Below are 26,116 nucleotides of genomic sequence, written 5' to 3' on the forward strand. Positions count from 1 at the left end.
GTTTATTTAAAAAAAAATAAAAAAATAAAAAAAAGCTAGACGTTATCTTAGCGCGTCCCCGGCGCTCTCGGGCACGAGCTGAGCTCCCACAGCTCAGGACCCAGAACCAGGAAGCGAAAGTATACACATGGAGGGTGTGTCTGGCCCCGCCAGCACAGGTTTTAGTTTTAAAAACACCGTCCTCCGCGGTTAATTTAATGGGGGACACGGCAAAGACCAAGCGGCGGGAGCAGCTGAAGCGCTGGGCCGGCTCCTGCACCGACAGAGCGTCCGACGTTCCCCGCCGGAGGTGGCGCGGCGATGCCGGGGAGGCGGCAGGGGAGGCCGAGGCCGAACTGAGCTGCGACCCGCCGGGAGAGCAGCAGCCAGAGGCAGCGGGCAGAGATGGTAGCAGTCCCATCCTCAGTGGACGGTGAGGACACGGCTTTGTCGAAAACGGGCCCATTCATAGTATCAGGAGTTCTCTAATCTTTGTGGTTTTGTTGTCTGCTGTCCATGTTGGATCAATCTTATGGGATAGTGCTGTATATTAGCCCTGCTCATGTTCAGTCAGTGTACCTTCAACATATGCATCTCCCCTGGTTTAATGATCTTGGGCTTCATCTCGTTCCTTTTTTCACTGCTTTTTAACCCACTGCAAAAGTCTTGATCAACACATCGATCTGAACATTCTTCCTCATAGGAACCAAAAAGCTGCTGGTAATTTATCTATTTTTTTCATTACTTTGTGCACCAACATACAGCCAGTGATTTTGACTTATACTGTATTGCTGTCTCGCAATCTACTGTTTTTTCTTTTGTGACTAATAATGAAAGGCTAATACATTTTATCTATCTACATTTTAGCTTTTCTTTTTCACATTTTACCAGATTAATTTTGTTTTAATGAGGAATGTAACATAGGAGCAGATGTGATTGTTTTGAATACAACAGAAACTAAATACATTATAGGATCCTCACTAATACATTATTTATGGGGTATTTATTAAGCTATACATTTGTGTAATTATAGATGAACAGTTTAGTAGTTTAAGTATTGGTGCTTTAAATGGTAATTGGTTGTTCAATCTCTGAACAACTGACTTGTAAATATTTTGTCAAACTGTAAGCTGTTCTGTGAAGCCCTCAGAAAATCATATTCTCTTATATAACTGGATTTGTGCAGGTGTATCTGACCAGTATTGCCAATTTTTGGTTGGTTTCATCAAACTCCCCATCTACTCTGTCCAGCTTTCTGAACCCTGGCTTTTGAAAAGCAGGCCCCGGTGCATGACTCTGCCACCACCATGTTTCGCTGTGGTGAAATGGTGCTAAGGGTAAAGTTATCCTAAGGCCCAGAAGTTCCCCTTTGATCTTCTATAATCTGAGTAATATATTGCCCATATTTTCAATGTGGGCTACCTTTGGTCAACCAAGTTTTTCAAAACATTTCATCATTTACTTTTCTTAAAAAAACAATGTTTACATTGATTGGCTGTCATAGCAGGTATTTTAACAACAAAAATGTGATTCTGAGAGAGCTGTTATTATGCAATGTTCCCAGGAAACGCTTTAAATGTGATTCATCTCAGTTCTTTGTGGACTCGTATGGAATTTAAAGAAATCCTTGTTCACCAGAATTTCTTAATCTGGAGGGTAATGTATCAGTTTTGGTTTACTAACTTCTGCAGTACACTCAGATACTATCCCATCCAGATATCACAAATTCCATCTCTTTTGACTTCCTTGTTTCGTGCTCAGTCATCAGATCAACAAGTGATTATCAGTCTGTCCTTTAGTGTTTCGGAGGGATTTGTACAGGAAGTATATTTGCTGAAAGATGTTTGGTTTTCATGTTATTTTCCAGAGTTCAAGTCTATTATTGAATGCTTGTTGTTGGCTGCTGTCATAATAGATGCTCAGTTTGAAATTCATCTGAAGAGATGCTGTAACAGACATGTTGCCTTCCAGTTTAGTTTCTTTTCCCGGTTTGGACATCTCTTTTCCTTCTTCAAATGCAAAATCTAAAACAGGGGTGTCAAAGTGGTTCCAGAAAGGGCCGTGTGGCTGCAGGTTTTCTTTCCAACCCAGCAATAGCACATCAGACTCCAGTCATCCAATCAAGTGAGTCCAATCTGAACATGATGACTCATATTTCCAACTATATTTGACTTCTGTGGGATCTACTGTGTGAACTGCAGTGTCCCCCATGCGCAGTAGAGGATGTAATGACGTCACAGGCCAGTGTGCTCTGTGTTTGCGGAAGTAAACATGGATGGTAGTGCCAGAGCGCATCTAGTGATCTTTCCCAACCATAAAAAAAAACAATATTTTCAAGATGGTTAAACATAAATATGGTTCTCTGCATCATCGTCTTTCATGGTTGTTGTTTTTCTTGCCACTTCTTCATAGCAAGACCCAGAATGGTGACCTTTGGCTAAGTTCACACTGCAGCCTGAAGTGACCAGAATCCGATTTTTTTTTTTTTTGGGCCCATATGCGACCTGTATCTGATCTTTTCATGGCAGTCTAAACAACACAGATCCGATTTTTTCCAATGTGACCCAGGCCACTTGGCTATGTGGTCCTGAATCCGATACAAATCTGATCTTTTCAAATGTGACCTGTGTCTGAACGGCCAGGTCGCATTTATCCTACCTGAACGCCATTAATACCCGACAAAGGTCACTATTCTTCGTCTTGCTATGAAGAAGCGGCAAGAAAAACAACAACCATGGCAGATGATGATGCGGAGAGCAGCATTTATGTTTAACCATATTGAAAATATTGTTTTTTTTATGGTTGGGAAAGACCGCTAGATGCGCGTCAGCACTACCATCCATGTTTACTTCCGTAAACATAGAGCATGCTGGCCTGTGACGTCATTGGAAATATGAACAGCAACGCAAAAAAATCTGATTTCACAAAAAATTCGGAATTGAGCATTAAGGCCTGCAGTGTGAACGTATCCTTGGACACCCCTGATCTAAAAGGAAAAAAATGTTGTTTTGGTGCAAGAGTATCTGTCAGTGGTCAATATGTTGTGATTGATTGGTTTACAGATACTTGCATGCATCTGTGTTTTTCATGATATATTTTAACATTCTTTTTACAGGGTAAGTTGACCATAGAACAGAAAACGCACATGGATTTTAAAACGAAAAGGAAAACAGATGCATATGTTTGAGTTTGTTTTGCTATCCCAACAGGGTGATGCTGCTATTTTTCACATATGCACTACTATAGAATTGTCCACAGCTGTATATTGATTATTTATTCTCCAGATACACAGTGTTTATATTTGTAAAAGCACTGTACAGTACATTATTTTATTTTGTCACTTATTCCGTTATTTTTATACACTTTTTAAGGTCCGAATTTGTGTGACCACTTTTGCTGAAATACCTTTGCTGCTGTATACACTGCAATTTCCCCATTGTGGGAAAATAAATGAATGTTTCTATTCTACATAATTCTGTTCTGCTAAAATACCCCTTTTTAAAAGCTGTGATTTTAAAAATTAAGATTTTTCTTCATTTAACAAGCTTTGAGTAATAATTCTGCTTTTGAATTTAACCAGTTTAGAATCAATAGAGTTCCTTTCAACTTGCTTTCTAAGCAGTCCAGATATGTAGTTTTAAGAATGTCTTACCCTAAAACCACTTAATTTATGATTAACATTAATAAAGAACTGAGGAAGGGCCAGACAAAAGAGAAGTGGCTGCTGAGAAAATGACAGTTTGACTGAAGAGTTTGATGGTCAGATTGGATCGAGGTTTTTGTCAAAATTGGTTAGTTTGTTTGTACAAGTCAAGATGAGGCCTTGAAATCTTAAGAGTCAACTCTTATGCATAGCGGTGGCAGCATCATGCTGTTGGTACCGGTGCATGAAGTGCATTGACTCGTTAAGATGGAGGATTTCCCTTAGATTGTTCAACTTAAACACAAATCAACAGCTAGATGGTTGAAATTTTGACTTGTAATTGTTGCTGCTTTAGAACAATGATCCCAAACATATATTAAAACTGATTTTGGAACAATAACAGACTAACCTTAGGTCTGTGGTCAAATTCAAACATTTAAATATGGCTGCAACTAATGATTATTTTAGTAATCTGATACCCAAAGGCTCCTCAAAAAAGGTTTTTTACAGAATGAAACAAGGAGAAAATAAAACGTTTCCACTTCAGGAGTTCTGGATAGAGCATATCTAGAACTGATTGACAATTGACAATCTTTATATATATATTTTTTTACAATTTTGGTAATATTACTGCTGTAAGTGGGTAGCTCTGTCGGCTAAAGGCATGTTTTATAGCCTATACTCCAGTTAACGATTAATTGATCACTAAATTAGATGACGGTTATTTCGATAATCCATTAATCATGATTAATTTGATTAATTGCTTTATCCCTAATACCAACTGAAAGTTAATGTGACATTGATGCCTGTGTTGAATTTTCTGTTCATGTTGTGTTTCATGTCGGCTTGCTGGTATTATCCAGCTAAATATTTCAGCATCAAGACTGAGCAGATATATCTGATAAGGAATGGACACTTCTAGGCCAGCGGAGTAGAGTTTTTTGCTAATAGTCATCATTGTCCCGTTTCAGGAAGAGGGTCAGGTTTGACAGCGCTGCCGAGTTCCTCGCTGCTTGTGCCAGCGGCGACACGGAGGAGGCGAAGGTGATGCTGGAGGAGACTGAACAAACCAAATCCAGGAACGGGGAGAACCTACCAGACATCGTTAACTGCTCCAACGCTGATGGCATCACTGCACTCCACCAGGTGAATAAAGGCTTGCTGTCATTTACCTCCAGCGTCTCAAAGATATTTTCTGACTTTTTTGGCTATGATGTGTACTAACCCTAATTAAAATCAAGGGATTTCAATGAATCAATTACAAAAGTTTCAAAATATTTATTTATCCCTGACATATTTTGTTATTTTGTTTACATTGGGAGAATCACTAGGAAACTTTCTTGCGGGTGGCCATGTTTGGTGTCCGTTTCCTTTTCTGTGTCGCATTCTTCTCATATTCGGGATGCTCATCGGGAAATTAGGATCAAGTGTGATTAAACTAGATGCTGAGAGCAGCTCTGAGCAATGAGTAAACAGAGATGTTTATGTTTTAGCGAGGAGGTGTGGTGGACACCGTTCACACCGAACGTGAATTTTGCAGCTAGAGCAAAGGATTTCCGTGCTTGTAGATGTTGGCTCTGGAACGCTGCACGGGGAAGGCTGGGATTCTAGTGAGGCGAATGGACTATCTTTTGGTGAACTCAGAGAAGCTAGATCACATTACAATGCAGGTTTCACAGCCTATGGGCTTGGTTAAAAAAGTGACACAGGCCTCAGTTGTAGACGATGCAGCTGAAGCGCGTTGCCAAAGGGCACAACTACAAAGCTGGAGCAGGAGTTTCAAACCAGAAACCATCTGGTTGCTAGGCAAGCTCCTGCATCCAATACCTCTATTGAATGCTGTTTGTTGTGATCACAGCATCCTCATTGTTATGATGCATTTATTTTTCTGTGTGCTGGTATAGGCTAATCTGAACCATGCAGGTTATTTTACCGCTTCTTTTATTTGAAATCAATGTGCTGCTTGTATTTAGCACTTTAGTTTGTTGAAATGACCAAAGTAATATCATTCTTATTAAAAAAAACTGAGCATTAATTCTGTTATATGGCCCACTGTTAAATGTCTTTATCTTGCTACGGTGCAGTGATGCGGACGTGTGTCCCATCAATGATACCAATGACACTAGGGTAATCGGCTATGCCCATGAATGCCTCGTTTGTTAGCTTGAGGCGACGGTGCACTCAGTGGAAAGTGCTAGAATGATGGCACAAAACGAGGGCCTGACATCACCATAGTGGTCTGAGTGACCACTCTGCTGGCAGACCCAACAGTCCTCACTACTACACAGCTATTTATTTCTATCCACAGTTTCTTCCACCTAAGCTTTGAATTTTATATGTCCAAATTTTATTTTTGTTTAAAAAAAAAAAATAAATAAAAGTAAAAAAACATTGAAGTTTGTTGTTTTAATGTGACAAGATGCAAGATGCTGCCAAAAATCAACAAATAAAATAAATACTAAAATAAAAAAGCTGAATGTGATAATCTTATTTTTTGTTTAATGTTTGCAGGCCTGCATAGATGGCAGCATGGAGATCGTGACCTTCCTGCTGGAGCACGGCGCCAACGTAAACCAGGTTGACAGTGAGGGATGGACGCCGCTGCATGTTGCTTCCTCCTGCGGCTACCCTGACATTGCAGAGTGTGTAGAAGATTTCTCTAAATGGTTAAATCAGCGCAACACATTACTCTTAATTTTTTTATTTTTTTCCCACTGAATTGAATGTGAGATCACAGCGTGGGTGCCGGAGCATTTCAGCACACAACAAAACTAACATTGTTGTCATCTGTGCCTTCATAACACTATTGCTGAAGCGTAGTATCCCAGCACTCAAAATGCATGCAGCTTCAGAGATCTAGAAATTTATTTGCTTTTGTTGTTTTTTTCCTTGCTGTTACTTGTTTGTTTGTCTGTTTACTCTCAATTTGGAGCTTTAATTCATGAGGGCTTTGTCATCAAACTGGTTCCAGTCCGCTAGTGCTATAAGCAACATATCCTCCAACTGATTTGGTTAAAAATAAATCTGTCATCAGCACAATAACCATTGATGACATGACTGAAGGATAGGATCAGGAAATCTCTGTTAAAGGCATTTTGTTGGAATGATTCAAAGATACGTTTTCTTCCTTGGTAGATTCCTCCTTCAGAAAGGTGCGTCTCTTACTGCTGTGAACTGTGATGGTGACGTTCCTCTGGACATTGCTCTGGATGAGACCACCGAGTCTCTTCTTCATGATTACACACAAAAACAAGGTGAGTTATTTGCCGGCACACAGTCGTCACACCCTATATATTTCATTAAAATTTTTGCTTCAGTAATGCAAATAAAATCTTTGGTTGTATTTATTTATTATTTCATGGTTAAAAGAAATGGGGAAGAGATTTGTCCATCCTTAAGCAAACAAGGTTTTTTTCACAAACCAGTCATGGGATATGATTGCAGCGTCCCTATTTTTGGTGGGGGGTTTCTATGTGTATTCGAAAGAGGTAGTTCTGTTAGAGAAAACTTTATATGCTAATACTTTTTTCTGTATTTTACACTCAAAGTTCTCACTTATTATCTTTGTTTTTTTATTATGAAAAAGATCTAAGCAAGGTTTTAATTAAAATATTTAAGTTCCATTTTTCAGATATTTGGAGCCTATTTATGGCAGTTGGGGGAAAAAATGATCTTACTTACCATCAAATATTGTGTTTTGCTTGGTTTTTTTCTTGCATGACTTGTTGTTCTGACTCTAAGTTGGCTTTTCTCCATTGGTACCTCCTGGTTTTGTTTTATTAATTCTTCTCTACATCCGTGGTTTTCCGTTACAATCGAGTACTACAGCAATGTTGGCGTGGTTTTTAAAGCAAGGCGTCCCCTTGGTACATATGCAACACAAACAGAAGGCATCAATGGAGGACCTTCTGGGTAGAATATGGCTTTTAGTCAGATTTTGTGGTGAAAGAAGAGAGCTAGAGAGGGCAGTGATTAGGAAGATGAAGCACTCATAGCCCCCATATGTCTTATATTCTAGGTTCTTTAAAGTAGCCACCTTGTGCTTTGATTACTGCGTTGCTCACTCTTGGCATTCTCTTGATGAGCTTCAAGAGGTAGTCACCTGAAATGGTTTTCCCTTCACACGTGCCCCCTGTGGAATTTCTTGCCTTATATATGGGGTTGTGCAGAAGTCAGGTGGACTGAGAAAAAAAAAAAAAAAAAAAAAAAATATATATATATATATATATATATACACACACACACACACACTATATATATATATATATATGTGTGTGTGTATATATATATATATATATATATATACACACACACACACACTATATATATATGTGTGTGTGTGTGTATGTATATATATATATATATATATATATATATATATATATATATATATATATATATATATATATATATATATATATATATGTATATATATATATATATATATATGTATATATATATATATATATATATATATATATATATATATATATATATGTATATATATATATATATATATATATACACATATATATATACACACTCACCGGCCACTTTATTAGGTACCCCATGCTTGTAAAGGGTTGGACCGCCTTTGTTCTGTTAGCGTCATAAGGAGCAATCTTATCAAGATGGAGCTTGGCCATTTAAGGCTTTATATGTGAGAAGGAGGATTTTAAATTCTATTCTTGATTTAACAGGAAGCCAATGAAGAGAAACCAGGATAGGAGAGATATGATCTCTCTTTTTAATTTTCATCAGAACTCTGGCTGCAACATTTTGGATCAGCTGAAGGCTTTTAACTACAGTTTGTGGACTTCCTGATAGTAAAGAATTACAATAGTCCAGCCTTAAAGTAACAAATGCATGGACTAGTTTCTCAGCATCACCCCTGGACAGGATATTTCTAATTTTTGCAATATTCCTCAGATGAAAGAAAGACCTTCTAGAAACCTCTTTGATATGGATTTTAAATGACAAGTCCTGATAAAAAATAACACCAAGATTTTTTTACTTTATTTTTTTAAGTTAGTTGAATCCCATCCAAATGAAGTGACTGACTAAACAGCTTCTTTTTCTAAGACTCTGGTCCAAAGACTATAACTTATGTTTTCTCTGCATTCAGAAGGAGAAAGTTAAGAGTCATCCAGGTTTTTATGTCTTCAAAGGGTTTTTATGTCTTCAAAGCATGCCTGTAATCTAAATAATAGGTTAGCTTGGTCTGGATTTATAGTTGGATATAGATGAGTATCATCAGCATAACAGTGCAAATTAATAAGTAAAGAGAATTGGGGCAGTACAGGTGGCACAGTGGTTAGCGCGCACAACCCATATATAGAGGCCTTAGTCCTTGAGACAGCCGACCCGATTCGAATCTCTTATAACCCCTTTCCTGATTGCAGACAATTGGTCCTATCACTGCTCCATGTGGTACTCCACAGGTACCACGGTTATTTGCATTGCTCTTTCATTGGGGCATTGTCAAATTAAAAGATTATGATTAACTATGGTTATTACAGGATGTTCAGTTATATAAACCATACTTCTTTATGTAACTGGTGTCCTAAAGAAGCTTATTTTAAATTTGTATATTTTTTCAAAGACTAGTGTTTGTGACTGAGGGGCTATGATGGCTGTGGCATGCAGTCCTAAGAATGAATTCAAAGGTTTATTTAGTGTTTATTATAGTCAGTTTTGTTATCAGGGTAGTTCCACAAAATATCATAAGACTTTGAGGCCATATCACCAGCGCTACATGGCTCCTATAAAGATGTTTTAATGTTTAACTGTTTTGATAGAACTAGAGTTTTATATAGAAATGATGCCTGTTTAATGTTTTCATTGATTGTAAAATATACGTTTGAGTTAAATGGCCCAAATTAAAATGAAACTTCCTTCTCCTTACTTCTCCTCACCAGGTTTTATTGTACAGCTATACAACCAAAATTTTCAAGCATGTTAGTTAATCGTAACATTATCTTTTTGCCTGATAATAAACTTGCTTTGAAATGTTAAAGGCTTTTTCATATCCCAACTATAAATGTAAATTCATTTGAAGTACAGAACTGAAGTGACCTGTTTTCCCTGAACGATTCAGTCTTGCAGCTGTGGTCATTTATTAGACACTGGTGGTCTTTGTCTGATGGAGGACCACAGTGATCTGCTCTGGGTTGGTGACATCAGCTCCTCCTGCTTGTTCTGTCACCAGTGATTTAGAATGCTGTGTTCTCGCTTTGATGTTTCGTTGGATATTAAACTAACAAAGCCACCTTTTACTCCTTTATATATTCAGTATGTTCTTATTATCTTCTGTCGGCAGGTGTGAACTTGGAGGCAGCTAAGCGTAAGGAAGAGGAGCAGATGATGTCAGACGCCCGGACCTGGCTAAACGAGGGTCCGCCTGCTGATGTCAAGGATCCAAGAACTGGCGCCTCTCCGCTGCACGTCGCTGCAGCCAAAGGATATGTGGAGGCTCTGAAGTAATAAGCACACACTTGTAGGGTCGCCACTGATTTATTTGACAGCTGAATTTTATGTCCGTTGTATTGAGATTGATAGATCTAGCTGTCCGGTTTCTCATACGTAGTTTTCAATTGGAAAAAAAATCTAGTGAAGAAATCTTAGTTTAAATGTATTTTTGTTTCTAAGAATAGAATTTCAGCAAATGTATAGTAGAGGGGACTTTATATATGGAGCTTGGAAACACCAGAGACTGACAGATGGAGGCCAAGGAAGGAGGGAAGGATGGACACAAGAAAAAATACACAGAGGAGGAAGGGAGAAAAGAAGGGTGGAAAGAGCAAAAAATAAATGACAGGGAAGGAATGGCGAAAGGAGACGTGATAAAAAAAAAAAAAAGAAAACGAGAAGTTAGGTAGGAGGTAAGAGGAAAGGAAGGACTCAGGGAGGGAGGAAATAAACTGAATAGAAAGGACAGACCTAGGAAATAAACTGAATAGAAAGGACAGACCTAGGAAATAAACTGAATAGGAAGAAAACATGGGATGTGAATTTTGAAGAAGGAAGGACTGAGAAAAAGAGAAGAGACATTAGGGAGAAGATGAGGAAGAAAAATGGAGCACAAGGCCAGATCGAAGTGTAGACACAAGAAAGGAAGAAAAATACTCTGGTACAAATATAAGATCAGTTGGGCATGATTAAAAAATAAAGAAGGTTGGAGACATGGAAAGGAGGTAAGTGAGGAAAGAAAAAGAAGCATGGAAGGGTAGACACATGGAAGGAAGGAAACAACGTAGAAACCACAGGAAGGGAAGGAAGTCTGGAAATAGCCACGCTAAGCCAACTTTATTTATAAGCACTTTAAAAATAGACACATGCATGATAGACACCCAGAATAAGTTACAAGCTACTAGAGTTGAATGAAATATGAAATACGTAGATGTTCTGTCATGCTAAGTCAAAACCTTATGAGAAAAGGTGCGTTTTAAATGCGTATCATTTCCATTCATTCTTTTTCAATCTTATCCTTATCTAGAACAATATTTCAAGGAAAGCCCCTACTTATTACTGTCCATTTTGCTCTCACAGGATACTGTGTCAGTGTGGACTCGACGTGTCGGCCACAGACTTTGATGGCTGGACGCCTCTTCACGCTGCAGCTCACTGGGGTCAAGAAGAGGCGTGTCGCATTCTGGCCGAGCAGCTGTGCAACATGGAGGCTCGCAGCAACGGGGTGAGGCCCAGACACTCGTGGAGGGTCTCACCTCTGACTGTAGCCCATCTCTGCCTCTTAATATGCCTCTTAATGTGGCTTTCCTTGAATCCTGCAGGGTCAGACGCCGTTTGATGTAGCTGATGAAAGTGTTGCAGAGCTGCTGGAAGAGTTATCACAGAAGCAAGCTAACGTGAGCACAAGTTTATTTTTACTTAACACTAATAAACTTTCTCTGCATTTTATAATTTTTTTTTTCCTTCCATCTGTCAGTGGCGTAACGAGCGCTCGATATCAGAACGGCAGAACCAACCAGGCCACAATACTGCTAATGTACAAAACAAGCGACGGAGGTTTATTGCTTTTTCTATTCAACATTTATTTAGGTTCCAATGTGGGAACAGTAAGCAGGATGATTTTTAACCACTAACTTATTGCCTTGCTTCCAGGACGTCGGTGTGCAGGATGAGCAGTAAGGACAAGATAAACGTACAGGATCTGTCCAAGGAAAGAGGTGTTTCAGACCTGGATATGAGCGAGGAGAAGGAAAGCGGGTACTGGTAAATTTGCTCAGCCCAGAATACTTCATCTGGTTAATCTGGATCTGACTAATCATGCTCATTGGCCTCCTCTGCAGAAAGCTCCACTGTTTCCAGTCCAGACACAGAGAGCGGGACCATATCCACCATTACTCCTGCCGAGAAGGTAAAAATCCTAGCCTGACGTAGTCCGACTCAATTCTAGTCAGAATATGAGTCTGATACTGCTCCATAGAGCTGTGATTATGGGGCGTGTTTCGAACGAACCAGGAAAAAAAATGCCTCTGCACTCAATTGGATAGACCTACAACCAATAAGAGCAACGGAGTGCGTGACGTATGTTAAGCGAGGCATAGTTGTTGTCCACAAAAATCAAAGCGTGCAGTTTCACGCCTAGAATAAGAAGATGAGACTTGATCGCGTTTCTCTGTTCCTCTTTTAAAATTAATTTGCTGTCGATATCTTTTAGAACAGACCTAATAGCAGAATCTACTCACCTCAACTCTCCAGCGGCAGCCATTATTGTTGTCACCCTAGCGCGCATTGGTCACGTGGTTGATAACGTTACTGTTGATCATCTGTCCATCATCGTATAAAGCCCGCCCTGACAATTTGATTGGATCGCCTGACAGTGGGCGATAATACTCGCGCTACTATGGAGCAGAGCCAGACCGAACTTCCCCGAACTCAAACCTTGTGGGCGGGACTAAGTTCTGACTGGCACCCAGGCTATAAAAATCCAGCCAGCCACAGATAAGTTTGATAAAACTGCCTACATAAACTGGATTTCATAAAGGTTTCCACTCACTCTAAGGGGGCCAGAAATGTATTTTATATATTCCTAATATTAAAAAAATGGCACTTTAGATAGACGAAGGGACAGAGAGAAAACAAAATCTGTTAATAGCTCTTTTTTTTTTTTTTTTTACTATCTGAACATGAAATTTAACTATTTCTTTAACTGGATAATAACAACCAGGGGTTTATGATTCATTTCAAGCAATTACAGTTAAACGATTGTATGAGCTGTAGATTATTTTACACAGTCTGACATTTCTGCTCAAGTGTAATTAAAACAATTTGTATCATAACTGGTTTATTTTCCTTTACTGTTTTCAACTGTTCTTTCCTTTTTCCATTCATTTTTAACTGTAGTTATTAGTATCTGAAGCTGAGCTGCTGAAACATAGCTCTAAATCCAGCAGTTAGACTGAATGGGTTTTATTGCTTAGGGATCGACAACCAGAGCCTCCATGCTGAGTGTTTTGGTAATAGATTTAAAGGTTTAAAGACGCGATGCAGCTGCTGCTTTGTGTGTCTGTTCAACAACCTTTTTGAACAGGTTGTTGAACAGTTTTTCCACTGGCTTTATTTCTTTCTGGGAATGCGAATCATTGGTTGTAGATTTATCACTAAAACAGTCAATGTTTTGATTTCTCCTCTACAAAGCCTCATTAGCTTTATGCATTTTAATTGGAAATGTTCTGCCAGTTTGGATTGGAGCTGGTACTGCTTTGAAATGCTCTGTGATTGTTTTAGTGTTTCCAATGATTAAGTTTATATATCTACAATAACCAGGGCAACTATGCAGCTGAGGAAAGTCTGGAATTTGATTTTTATCATTTCACAAGTCTGGACAAGTATGGAAAAAATGTTTCCAGATTATATTTTCTACCTTTTTCTTTTGCCCTATAAAGATCAAGGAAAACAGAATTTCTGAAGTAAAAGAAAGGGTATTTAAGTTCATTTAGATTTAGATGGTGAGCATTTTGTTTGAATTATCGAACCACATCATGAACTTACTATTTCACGTGTTATTTGATCTCTAGATCCATTTTAACAGCATTTTTATCTTAACCCAGGTTTCTTGAGCAGTCCTATGTTCAAAGGCCAAATAAATATGGAAAGCTCTACTAGTTTTATGCTTAATAAAGCTACTATGGAATAAAAAAAGGTCAAATTTTATCTTTATTTATTTGCAAAATTGATTTTAAGAAGCCTCTCACTGCCCTGCCAAATCTAAAACACAGTATTGTTTGTAAAATTTGCCATTTCCTGGCATTGATTTTAGTTTCTCTCTGTTAGATGATTTTCTGTTATCTGCTAGATGCTAAGCTTACTGAAGCAAACACTGCAAAATGTTTTCCTCCTCCAGGTATGGAAGGTGGATAGGAATGAGCAGTTAAGGTCCTCTGTGTTTAACTTGCATTCTGCAATCTGAAAAGGTCTGAGATGTGATTTCAGTATTTTCCAGGTCAAAATACATATGAAGACAGTCATTAGAATTCAAATAGTTCAGTTCAGTAGCTTTTATTTGTCCCAGTATGGGCAATTTTTGTGCAGTAGTAGTACTCCTTTCACACACACACGTTCACATTTCACAAATGAAAAATAAAGAAACAAGAAACACATAAAATATTTTAAAAAGATAAAAGTAAGGTGGATAAAAGAGAGGAAAAAACATGTTCAGTGCAGGGGATGAATGAGAGCATAGGCCTATATGCATGCAACATATGACTATCTGCTCTTCCTAGTAGTGTTTAGCAGCTGAACAGCAGAGGCAATAAAGGAGTGTTTGTATCTATTGGTCCGAGCTGGTGGATATTTAAAACCAGAGGGTAGAAACTGGAATTTGTTATGTAGGGGATGGGTATAATTATCTATAAATATATGGGAAATACTTTTATAATATACCTTCTTTGATTTTCTTCCTTCCATAAGTCTTTATCTTGCTACCTTGCTTCCTTCCTTCCTGTATTTCTTTGTCCTTGTTTTATGTGTTTCTGTGTGTGTAATAACTTCCTTCTCTTTTTTGTAAATTAATGCAAAGGACTGGGACTTTTAGAACATTTAGTCTGGAAAAGGATGGAATTTTGTCATAATATAGTAGAAACCTGATTTAATAAAGGTTTTAATCACTGGTAATTAATTAGGTTGATGAATAACAGGGTTATCAGATATGTTTTTGTACTGGTGTCATTTCCTTATTTCTTCTGCACGTAAGAGTCTAATTGGAGCTTCACTGTCATTTTTTCCCGCTGGTTTTCTACAGCCTTCTGAGGAGAAAACAGAGGATGAGGAGCAGACGGAGGAGGAGAAGGAGCAGAACAAGGCAAGCCGCACCGCCAGGGTCCAGCCCACTCCTCAAACGAGGGAGGCTGTCGTCGAGAGTCCCAGTGCTCCAGTCGCAGACAAGAAACAGCAACCCAAACAGTAACGCATGCATTGTCTTTCCCTCCTCATGAGGATCCTTCCCTCAGCAGCTCTGGAGTATTTCAGATAATGAAGGTCGGTTTTTGTGTTCAGGTTCCAGGCAGCAGATAGAGATGAAGAGTCTGAGTCCCAGAGGAAAGCTCGGTGTCGGCTGATGCGTCAGTCCCGTCGCCTCACTCAGGTACCTGCTTTCTAAAGCAGATCTCTCACTAATAAGTGGTGGACGTTTTAAATAAGATGCTGTTTACAGACAGTTAGTGTTCAGTGAATTTCCCTCACCTTTTTTAAAGCCATTAAATAATCACAGACTCATTTGCAAAAACAGCATTTATAATATTTAATCAAAATGACCTTTTTATTTGTGCCATCCTTATTGCCAGAGGAAATAACACTGGTTTTAAAACTGGTTTCACAGTCAAATGGAACAAAGCAGTTTTTACTATCAGTTTAGTGGAAGATTTCTGTTTTCTAACGCTAGTGGAAAAGGGTTAACATTGAAACATGAAATTCTGTCTGAGGCATATAATTAAAAATATTCTCTCTTCAGCCTTAGAAAAGTAATTTCATAACCATCATATACAATGTGGATTGATATCCCTCTGGGATCCTGTAGATCAGGAAAGTGAAACTCTAATATGCAGTTTGTTTTTCGTTTTTCCAGGGACTAAAATGTAGCAACCTGACTAAAACGTTCATGTTCTTACCTTGAATTTTATGAAGTTCTCTGAAAACGAGCCATCTGATAAACATTTACTCTTTGCGTGGGAACTTCTAGATATAAACTTTCCTTTCCTCTTCAGTTTTTAGCTTCTCTTATCTGTTTCTGGCTCTTCACTTCATGAATAAAATGACCTTTTACTCTTAAAAATAAAAAAACGTACTTCCTTTTTCTGTTTGTAGGAAACGCCCATGTTTTAAGAATTATTCCCTTTAGTATTAGTAATAGGATCACTGTCTGTTTTCACAGATTGCTCATCTAAGACCCTCAATGGTTTGTGTTAAGTTAGACTCTTTAGCTGGTGTCAGACTAGGAGATGTTTTTTAAAATATTCTCTGCTGCCTCTTAGTCTCGATAAATCTCATGTTAATAAATTGTTGTTGTTTTTTTTTTATCACAAAATAAATGAAGTATTGTCCTTTTAAAAGAACCAGTGATGATGGTGGTTTTATTTTTCCTAAACTGTCTCTTCCTAAATATTCTGAGACTTTTTCAATAGAAAAGGTTGCACAGCATTAAAGGTCCTACACCGTGCATAAAAGTGGGACCAAATGTTTGTACTTGGTTTTTACTTTACCTCCAGGCTCACCCAGTTAAAATCTATTAGCAAACTTTACATGTTTATTTCTGTGATTTATTCATTTTTTGGAGAGAGAGAAATACACTTTCCTGCTTATTTTCCAAAATAACCATTCTAAGAAATGTTATTCAAACTGTATGAATTAGAAGAATCATCTAAAGCAATAAAATATTCATTTATCCATTAACTTTTTCTACGTTTCTATCAGCTGTTCCAACAAATATATCTTTCCAAAACAATGTAGGCCATGGATTGCAAAACTGTTCTAAACCCAGTATGCAGCCAAAAGCCCACTAACGGTTGTTGTTTTTGTTGTTGTTGTTGACAGGGTGTGACTTTGACGGAGCTGAAAGAAGCAGAGAAAATTCCTCCTCCTCCTCCTAAAAGCGTCCAGTCAGTGAGCCCCATCATCACTGTTACTCCCACTGAACGGGGTAAATAATAACTGGAAAGCTCTCAGCTGTACTGCTGCTGCTGTGAAATAGTTTTTCCATTGAAGGTTACAGCTATGCCTACATTTATACTGCCTGCCTGTAGTTAGGATGTTTCTTTTTTATAACAGTCTATGCTGATTTATAATCAGAACTAACGTTATAGAGCAGGTTTGTGCCCAAAAATAAGGAATTTGACTGTTTTCCCCCTTTCTTCTTTTCAGTTTTATCTCTAATTTATTCGTACTTTTTGAACCATCAGTGGCTATGAATATTCAGATTAACAATATACTTATTGTGGATAATTATTTGGATAAAGTTGAAAAATAAGTTGAAATGCACTGATCAGAAGAATCCTCTAATGGTTTTTGTAAACTATTTCGCTGCTGATAAGTTTAGCCTTTTCTCATTTACTAAAAGCATAATTTTAGAGCCTCCTAACTTTATACTTTACTTATTAATGGTTAGAGAGGATGGAGTGTCCATAACTTTCCATTCAATTCAGAAATACTTTATTAAACCCAAAGGTAAGTTAAATAGATTAAATTTCCTACCCTGCTGAAGCCTAGCGTGCTAATATTTTAAGGAGCTGCGTCCATTTTAAGGAGACATTTGGAATACGTTTTCTACCACACATAGTTTATTTATTCATAATTAGATCTGATTCATGATAATACAGGCACCTGAAAATCCCTCTTTGTACCTCAGGAGTATATAATATAATATAATATAATCGCTTGTTGTATTATGAAACAATTTTATAAAATGTTTTAATTAGAGTTGATAGCAAAAAAATCATTATTAAGAACTTAAAGTTGTAACACCTTTCTTAGATAAATGTTTAAGCACACTTTAATTGGTTTTCAGCCTTACTGCTTGTTGTTTCCTGCAAAGTTGCCTATTTCTGTTTCCTATAAGGACCCATCTACTGAATGAATGCTAGCTGCAGGTGGAGCTCGCTTAAGCATACTTATTTAAAAGGGCGGTTTTCTCACCTACTGAGGGCTGCTGCTTCTGCGGGCTGCTTGGCGTACCTCGAGGTGGCCTGCCTCTTCTTATTTGCATTTTACAGATCATGTTTTTTTTTTTTTTTGCCATCATGATTTCATCACCCTCAAACATCTCCACCCTTGTTCTTGTGACTTTGATGTGCAGGGGAACTGATATGTGATGGAAACTAATGTCCAGTTCTTTGTTTTTTAGGGTTTTCCTTGGTTTAGGTTGTTTAGAACCGTACTTGATAATTAAAGGTGGAAAACAAACTGCTAAAACCTAAGAAGAGCCTTTCAAAAAAAGGGAATATATGTTAAGGCTACTTAAAAAGATAAGAAAAGGTGTGGCTCAAAAAAGGATCCTTAACATTGTAGTTACATGAGATGGAGGTTAACCAACCACTTCCTTTACCACACACTCTTAAATCTTCACACTCATTCTGACCATTTCTCATCTAAGTTCTGTTTTTAAAAAGCAGCAGCTCTGAGGCGTTAAGTCATATTGCATCAAACCAAAAGTTTCTGGACCGTTTCGTAATCATTTTGTCCATCTCATCTTTGTTTCAGAAAATGATGCAGTGAAGCAGCTGGAGTCGGAGGGCGACAAGCGTTTGGCTCCGAAGAGGAGAGGGAGGAGGGAGAGACGCTCCACTGGCATCGTTCAGCCGGGCTCAGAGGTAAAACGCTCGATGGACAGCAGCTGGTTTTCACTCAATAGATCAAAGGGTGCGATGAAAGGAAAAGACAGCATGATCAACCATTTCCTGTTTAACATCTTCTTTCTGAACGTGTGAAGTGAATTGTTAAACAGAAACAGGAACTTCTCACAGAGGAAGTTACAAGATTATTTTTGCACAAGTGTCGTCAGTTATTCTATTAAAAGGAGATTCAGGAGGGCTCATACCATACCCTGTAAACAAATACAGTTTTACAGACGCCAATAATGACTGTCCTGTGGACAGGTTGTCTTCTCTGAACTGTGCAGCTCCTGCAGAGCTACTATGGGTTAGCTATTATGTAACATAGCATTGTTTTAAACTTCTCCCAGATGTCCTCCCTGATCTCTTTGCTGTGCACCTTGGGTCTCAATTATGCCTTTTCTCCTTTAATTGTCTTTGAATTACACAAAGGAGGTTTCTGTTCATTAATGAGCTAATGATGATTTGGTACTTGGCATCATCTGGCCTTTCAGTATCTCTTATACCTGATGTACCTCCATGTGTTTGTATGATGCTTCAGTCTGTAGATTGCAGGAATGTGATGGAAATAATGTCTAGCACTTACATGTTTAAGTTTTAGTGTTAAGTTTAATCCCTGAATGTGTTTTTCAGAATGATGATGGTGAATCCCAGCCAGAAGACACATACAGCAATGAGTGAGTTTGATGTTTGAATCTTATCAGCAGATTTTAATATGACATGAATTAGTTAACATAAAATGTTATTGGATTTGTTAATTGGGACAAAAGGTTTTTGCTTGTCTGTTTTGTCAAGCTCTTACCCCGAAATCCCACATACTCAGTCAGCGCTCCGCTGCGCTCCAGACCGCCTGCACAAAGCAAAGCCTACAGCCGCCGCTGTGGTCCCCTCCGCTCCGCTCTGAGTTCCTTGGAGATCGTAGACAGCATGCGCGAGATGAACCAGGGTTTCCGCGGATCATTAAAAATAATTACAATTCATTCATTTTTTCTTTAAATCAAGGCCTTAATTGGCACAAAAATTATTTAAATATGTTTATCGAAGTATTTATAATTCTTTAATAAAAAATGCTTATAAAAACAATTTCGTCCGATGTATTATATCGCTATTAATTTGCGTGGAACTGATCATAAAGCCGTATGTTCGGAAAGGAAGCTCCAGGCGGAGAAAAAGCTAGAGGATATATATATACGTATATATGTGTGTGTGTGTGTTTACATACATACAGGAGTCATGGAACTCTGCTTACAGCTCCTTCATATTTCATGTACACTAATAACTTGTGTACATGGTTCTTGTTGATGGCATTAAAATCATTTCTAATAGCATTAAAATAGCATTAAATTAGAGTCACTCATTCCTGTTTGAACCCTGTGAGCGCTTAATTTAATATGACATATTAAAAAAATCCCACCATCATCCAGCATATGTTCAGTTTCTGCCCAAATATATATAGCCTATATATTTTTGTAGATTTTTGTAACGGGGATAAGGATAATTCAAAACTGCTTTTTTTTTAATGAACTTGTTCTCTGCTCCCAAACTCAGCATCTATTTTCATTCCTGTAATAAGAAGTTTTTTTTTAATGGATTTGATTAAACTTTAAGTCCCGCTGTATAAAATAAATATTTTGATGGAGATGAGAAATCTGCTTCCTGGTTGGTGAATAACCAATAGTTTGGATCCAATCTTTTAAATAAACGGTGTTAGTTTTTTTTTATATATAAGAATTGTGCTATAATTTCTAGTCACCGATCTGTTGCTGCTATATTTTAATTTGACGAACCGGAATTTGTCGATGTTCTTTTTCCTGTTTGGTGCGATTGCAATTGCGGATCTTGACCTGGCCGGACCGGAGCGGAGCAAAAAATAGCTCGGCTCCGTAATTTGTCGGTCACGGACGGGGAAGACGTACGTGGACGGAGACGTGCGGAGGAGTAGCGGTGGATGTGGAACAGCTCTCATTGATTTCCATGAAAGACAAGCGCTCCGCACGACGTACGTCAGCGGGGCGGAGCGGAGCGCTGACGGAGTATGTGGAATCTGGGGGTTACTGTGAGGTCTGTAGAGCAGGCATCCTCAACCTCAGTCCTCGAGGCCCGCTGTCCTGCAGGTTTTAGAGGTTTCCTTGCTCCAGCACAGCTGATTTTAATTGAAAGCTGATTAACAGGCTTTTGGTCTACTGCAATCATTATAATCAGCTGTGCTAAAGCAGGGAAACCTCTAAAACCTGCAGGACAGGGGGCCCTCGAGGACTGAGGTTGGGGATGCCTGCTGTAGAGGAGGGTACTTTTAGAAATCTTACATATATTTATTTCAAAACAGTCTGATTCAGATGGGGTGAGGGTCTTAAAAATACATAAAAGTTTATAAGCTCGGCTCAGAAAAAGAAGAACAGAATGGGAGCATGTTTAGGGGGACCAGAAGTGGAGCTATGGGGGACTCCACAATGAGATTATGATGAGCAAACCAGTCAAACTCAGCCTGCTTACAGAAGCAATAAGGAGGGATTTAACAATCTGTAAGGTAAGGGATGCATTTTAAGTGCAAATTAAGTGAATAGCGTCGGAGCGAGAGGCGAATTTCAAGCAACCAATGGGAGACGGTTATTGCAAAACATTTGAGTTGTTGCCGTTAGTTGTGAATGCTCCTTTAAGGTGATGGACTGGTATTTTAGAGTGGGATATAATCCATTATAGTGCAGATCCATTAATCCTTGCACAATCCTCCAGTGGTTCACAGAACTGAAAAAATAGCCATCCGAGAACCAGGAAAAAAAAAAAACCTACGGTCTTTAGAAAACCTGAAAATAAAATGGGAAAGTTTGACCAGATGCAATATATTTTAGGAAAAATTTTGTTTGACTAATGACTAGGGCTGAGTATGTTGTTATTGTAGAGGAAGGCTTAATATTTCTTGTTAATGAGTCTATTTTTGTTTTCTGCAGTGGGAGAGATTCGTCAGACTACAGAACGGTACGTGAAACTCTTTTGAGAAACAGTCCTGAGGGTCTAGAGTGAACATATCTGACTGCCAAATTTCTGAGTTATTAAAGTATCTCAAACAATTTCTGCTTGTTGTGCCTCTTCCTGTGATAATTTCTTTTAAAGTCATATTTCTGTGTTTCCTCTCAGCTGTACATCAAGGTACTGCAGGAGAACATGTCTCTGAAAGACAAGCTACAAGAGATGGAGCTGCAGCTGAGCCAAAACAAAGAGGAGCTGGAGAGACTGCGACAGGTTTGCTGCTTCCATCTGTTTTTTGTGTTGTTACATATCAGCATATTTAATTCAGAAACCTTTAGGTTTTTAATGAGCTGCTATGAAAAATGCACTTTATTTAGTGAACAGGAACGCTCTCTTTGTTTCAGAGTCAGGAGGGCGGAACTGACAGACCGGCACTGCTTGAGCTAGAGAGATTTGTAAGTCTACTTCAGAGGTTTATTTTAAACACCTAAAGCAAAGCTAAGCTTCCATATCCTGTCCTTTAGCCTTTAAGCTGCAGAAGCTTCTGTCATTGCATGCACACTCTGCTTTGTAAGGTGTGATAAAATACTGATGTAGTGCAGAGAATGCGTGTACATTAACAGCTCTGCAGTTTGAGCGGTGCATGAAGCCCACGGGTTTAACTGGTCGTTGCCTCAACTTGCAGTTTCACAGCAGAAGCTGGAACATTTTGCTGCAGCAGGTAGCCTCAGTTTGTTTCCTGATCTTTTCTATATTTGATTCACAGGAAAAGCTTGCCCTCCAGAGGAAAGCGGTGGAACTGGAGGATGAGCTGAAGGTACAAGTATGCAGATATTATAGCTTGGAGGTGAACATTGATAACAGATGTGTTCATTTCATGCTGCTCAGTAAACTTAAACACCTGAGTTGCTGGAAGTCAGGATGCATTTATATGATTTTGCTTTAAATAACTAAAATCTACAGTTTTGAGGTTAAACGTTCTCCCCTCTTTGGGTAGAGGTTAACATTTAGGCCATAGAAGAGTTAAACTTTGGGCTTTCGTTTTTTTTTTTTTTTTTAATAGGTATAATGTGGATTTTCCTTGTTTCTATAGAAAGTCAAAATTATTCAAACAGGCTTTAATATAGGCATACAGGTCTCATTCGTCTAGATACGTCACTTAATAACCTGCTGAGAAAGACTTTCTTTTTGTTGAATCTGTGAGGTTTTGGCATAATTCTGCCCATAGTTCATAAAAAACCAAACATTTCCTGGTTGGTACCCGGCTTTAAAGCTTAATCCATGCCTTTCATGTATATATATATATAGTAAAGCTACTTTATATAGAACACAAAACAACCAACACTAATCCAAAGATTATTGGGCCTTATAACCAATTTCCAAAAGCAATTGTTTTAGTTTTGCATACTTTTTATATTCTAACTTTTTAATGAGGCAAGTCAATCGAGAACCAGTTTAAAACAAATTTAGACCATTTCAAACGAGAAAATGTTTTACACCTTAAAACTAAACAAGACTGAGGTCCACAGTGACTATGGTTGCATAAAAGTGTTATAAACAACAATTTGTTTATTATATATTTATAACTTAGAAAAGAGAGTGTCAGAGATTTTTTGTGGCTGGGATTCTAAAATTCAAAGCTGGTTTTGGTATATGGGCAGAGGAATAGTAACCACTATCATCTTAGTTATCATTGTATCTTTTCCTGATATGCAAAAGAGTCATTCTTTCACTGGTCGGATTAAGGTTTAAAGTATTTATGCTCTAAACAGGAATGTCCCTCTCTGTCATTATGAGCATCAAAAGTCTTGTACGTAAGGTGAAATAAAAACATTTAACTGAAAGAAAAGCAGAGATAACTACTCAAACTAAAATGCACTATAAAAAAATCTTATACACTCTATTTCTGATCTACATAAATGTTGATCTAAGTGAAGCTGATGAATCCTTAAATCTAAGTGGGTTTTGGAGATTCAGGTCATTATTTATACAAGCAGCAAATGTATATTTTTTCCTAACTGACACTGGAACGACCAGGAGGAATGGGTGTTATAAATACAGCAACAATATTTAGCAGATGGATGCACTTATCAATGTTTTAATGATTCAAATATGATAAGGAAGCCTTTAAAAGGTCAGCTCAGTGTTTTACAGTGGTGAGTCTTTGGTTGAGCAGCTGTAACCTGAAACTTTATCCACATTTTTAAAAAATATAGACCTGATTGGATCCTGTTGGACAGCTAGAGATGAGGTTGATGGCAACAAGGCCTTCAAACCTGGATTTGGAGTTCATACATGATTAACAACACCCTGAACTAAAGCAAAAAGATGAAATATAAATCAGTTTAACACTTAATAAAAAATGCTAATAGAAAAAAATCTTATTTATAAAATTTCCTTTTTGGTATTTAATTCTATTTTTAATAGTTTTGACTTCTTTTCTATTGGATCAAACTTCCCAGTTGAATGAAAATGTTGCCGTGAATAATTTCTGGCTGAACTTGATGCTTTAAATATTAACCACAGGCCTGCATTTTGGTTGAATAATTACATGTAGGAGACACAACCAAATTGCTGTCATTCTATATTCAATAGACCCAAATGATTCTGTAGCAGCGTTTTTCCATGTGTGTGTTTAGGTTCTGGGAGACCTCAGAGCAGACAACCAGAGGCTTAAAGATGAGAACGCCGCCCTCATTCGGGTCATCAGTAAACTCTCCAGATGAACCACAATCATCATACAGACAGAAAGTATTACACAACCAATGTTTTGCCCAAACTGAGGAGAAAAACCACTATGGGAGAGGCAGCGTGGAACCACAGATGTCTGGTTCGCGGCGCGCCATTTGTTGGGCCTTGGATGTTTTTGCAGATCTACTGTTTATCAAGCCAAACTGCACCACCTGTGGACCAACGGGAAGTTCACATCCAGTTTTATATTAGCTTTTTATTGTATTTTTTTACCTGCCATGTTTTATTGTGCTTTGCTTCAGCGATCCTTTGTATAAAATCTGTATTTTGGAGACTTAAAGCCATGCAAGGCGATAGCTCACAATAAAGGGTTTGTCGCACACAAGACTTAAATGTGCCAAAAGAAGGGGGGAGGGGAGGGGGGAAAAGTTCCAGTTTTGCACAAATTTAGGTTAAAAAAAAAAAGTGGGCAGTATTGTTTCTCAGGATGAGTCTTTTTGTTCAGCATTTACTGTTTTTTTTAGTTGGCTGCTGTACCAGTGGACCAAAACTCTGCATGCTCACCTTTCCCTGCTCATCTCAACGTTCATTTCATGCGTTAATATTGCAGCCGCCTGCGGGGGTGCATTGATGTAAAGGCAGTACCTGAAATACTGCTGCGTTACAGACTGAGTGTTTGGGTGCTAACGGAGAGGTGACGATCAGGTTTAGAAACTTTGAATAATGTTACAGCACAGATCCCTTTCTGGAGGTTGAGGAGAATCTGATCTCTGTACTGTTTGTTTTTGTTTGCCATAATGACTGGACTCTTCTTTGTATTCACCCTGTGACGGACAGCTGTAGTTTAACAGACAGGCCAGATGGGTCATCCTTTGAATGTTTACCTACCTGTGAGACAGAAATGCATGTCAAGTTGTATTTTGAAGCTGTGCCTTTGGATATACATTTGTAAGTAATATTTCTATTTTGATTTGGCATTGTACAAGGTCGAGTATAAAATACGTGGGTATAAACAACTAAGGCTCTGTCGCTTCTTTTTGACTTGTAACAGAAAATATTACAGCAAATCCTTTACTGCAAACTAATGTTGGTATTGATGTTTATTACTAACAAAATCCAGAAAATGGCGTTGATGTGTTCCCATTATCAAACAAACTGAAAAGGTGGAGTTGATCCATGTGCCTAAAACTTGTTTTCCTTGAGTTTTTCTTATTTAATGCTTTGAGTAACAACAGGACACAGCCTCTAAAGGTGTATTTCCTAGAGAGACGCATGTATGTTCGTTTTCCAGTACATGTCACACATCTGCATGTTCTGAGGATATTTTCAGCTGTAATGTTTCCAAATCTCTGACAATTCAATTGAATTATCCTCATAATTACAACTTTAAGCCTATTTTGTTTAAAGTGACAGAGTCCTGGCTTTCTAATATCCCAGATTTTGTACAGAAAATCAGACCTCTACAACAGGCATCCTCAACCTCGGTCCTCGAGGCCCGCTGTCCTGCAGCTTTTAAAGGTTTCCTTGTTCCAGCACAGCTGATTTTAATTGAAAGCTGATTAACAGGCTTTTGGTCTACTGTAATCATAATCAGCTGTGCTAAAGCAGGGAAACCTCTAAAACCTGCAGACAGTGGGCCTCAGGACCGAGGTTGGGAATGCCTGCTCTACAGGTTTGATGGGCAGATGTGATTGTTTCTCAAGTCTAATTTTGATTTTGCTTACCCGTTGTGAAGCAACATAATGCTTTATAAAAAGGAATACATTTAAGAACCATTTTATCTTAATTTAAAAGCACTTTGTATTGAAGATTTCCTGATGCGGTGTTTTATAATTTTGCTCCAGGACTTTTGGACAAGAAGCAGGCCCTCAGCATTACAACTTCCCCACTGTACTTTACAGTATCATTTAATTCAATTCACACAAAACACATCTGAAGTTTTTTCCGACTAAAAGCTTAAGTTCCAATTTAAATTCCATGTGATACTATGTGG

General features: G+C 38.2%; 1 protein-coding gene across 1 annotated transcript; it reads left to right on the forward strand.

Moving 5' to 3' along the window:
- The first annotated feature begins 70 nt into the window (after positions 1-70).
- On the forward strand, positions 71-25,139 carry ppp1r12c (protein phosphatase 1, regulatory subunit 12C). The gene is made up of 20 exons (XM_038278965.1): positions 71-412; positions 4,594-4,768; positions 6,134-6,264; positions 6,758-6,876; positions 9,942-10,101; positions 11,171-11,315; positions 11,413-11,487; positions 11,568-11,647; positions 11,744-11,847; positions 11,932-11,999; positions 14,886-15,046; positions 15,140-15,227; positions 16,673-16,778; positions 18,335-18,444; positions 19,099-19,142; positions 21,414-21,441; positions 21,601-21,705; positions 21,837-21,887; positions 22,199-22,249; positions 24,072-25,139. Exons 1-20 carry the CDS (start codon positions 198-200, stop codon positions 24,156-24,158), a joined length of 2,103 nt encoding a protein of 700 aa, XP_038134893.1. The 5' UTR covers positions 71-197; the 3' UTR covers positions 24,159-25,139.
- Positions 25,140-26,116: the final 977 nt, after the last annotated feature.

This window comes from Cyprinodon tularosa, unplaced genomic scaffold (genome assembly GCF_016077235.1).
Source record: "Cyprinodon tularosa strain WSP-4 unplaced genomic scaffold, ASM1607723v1 ctg146, whole genome shotgun sequence".
Lineage (NCBI taxonomy): Eukaryota > Metazoa > Chordata > Actinopteri > Cyprinodontiformes > Cyprinodontidae > Cyprinodon > Cyprinodon tularosa.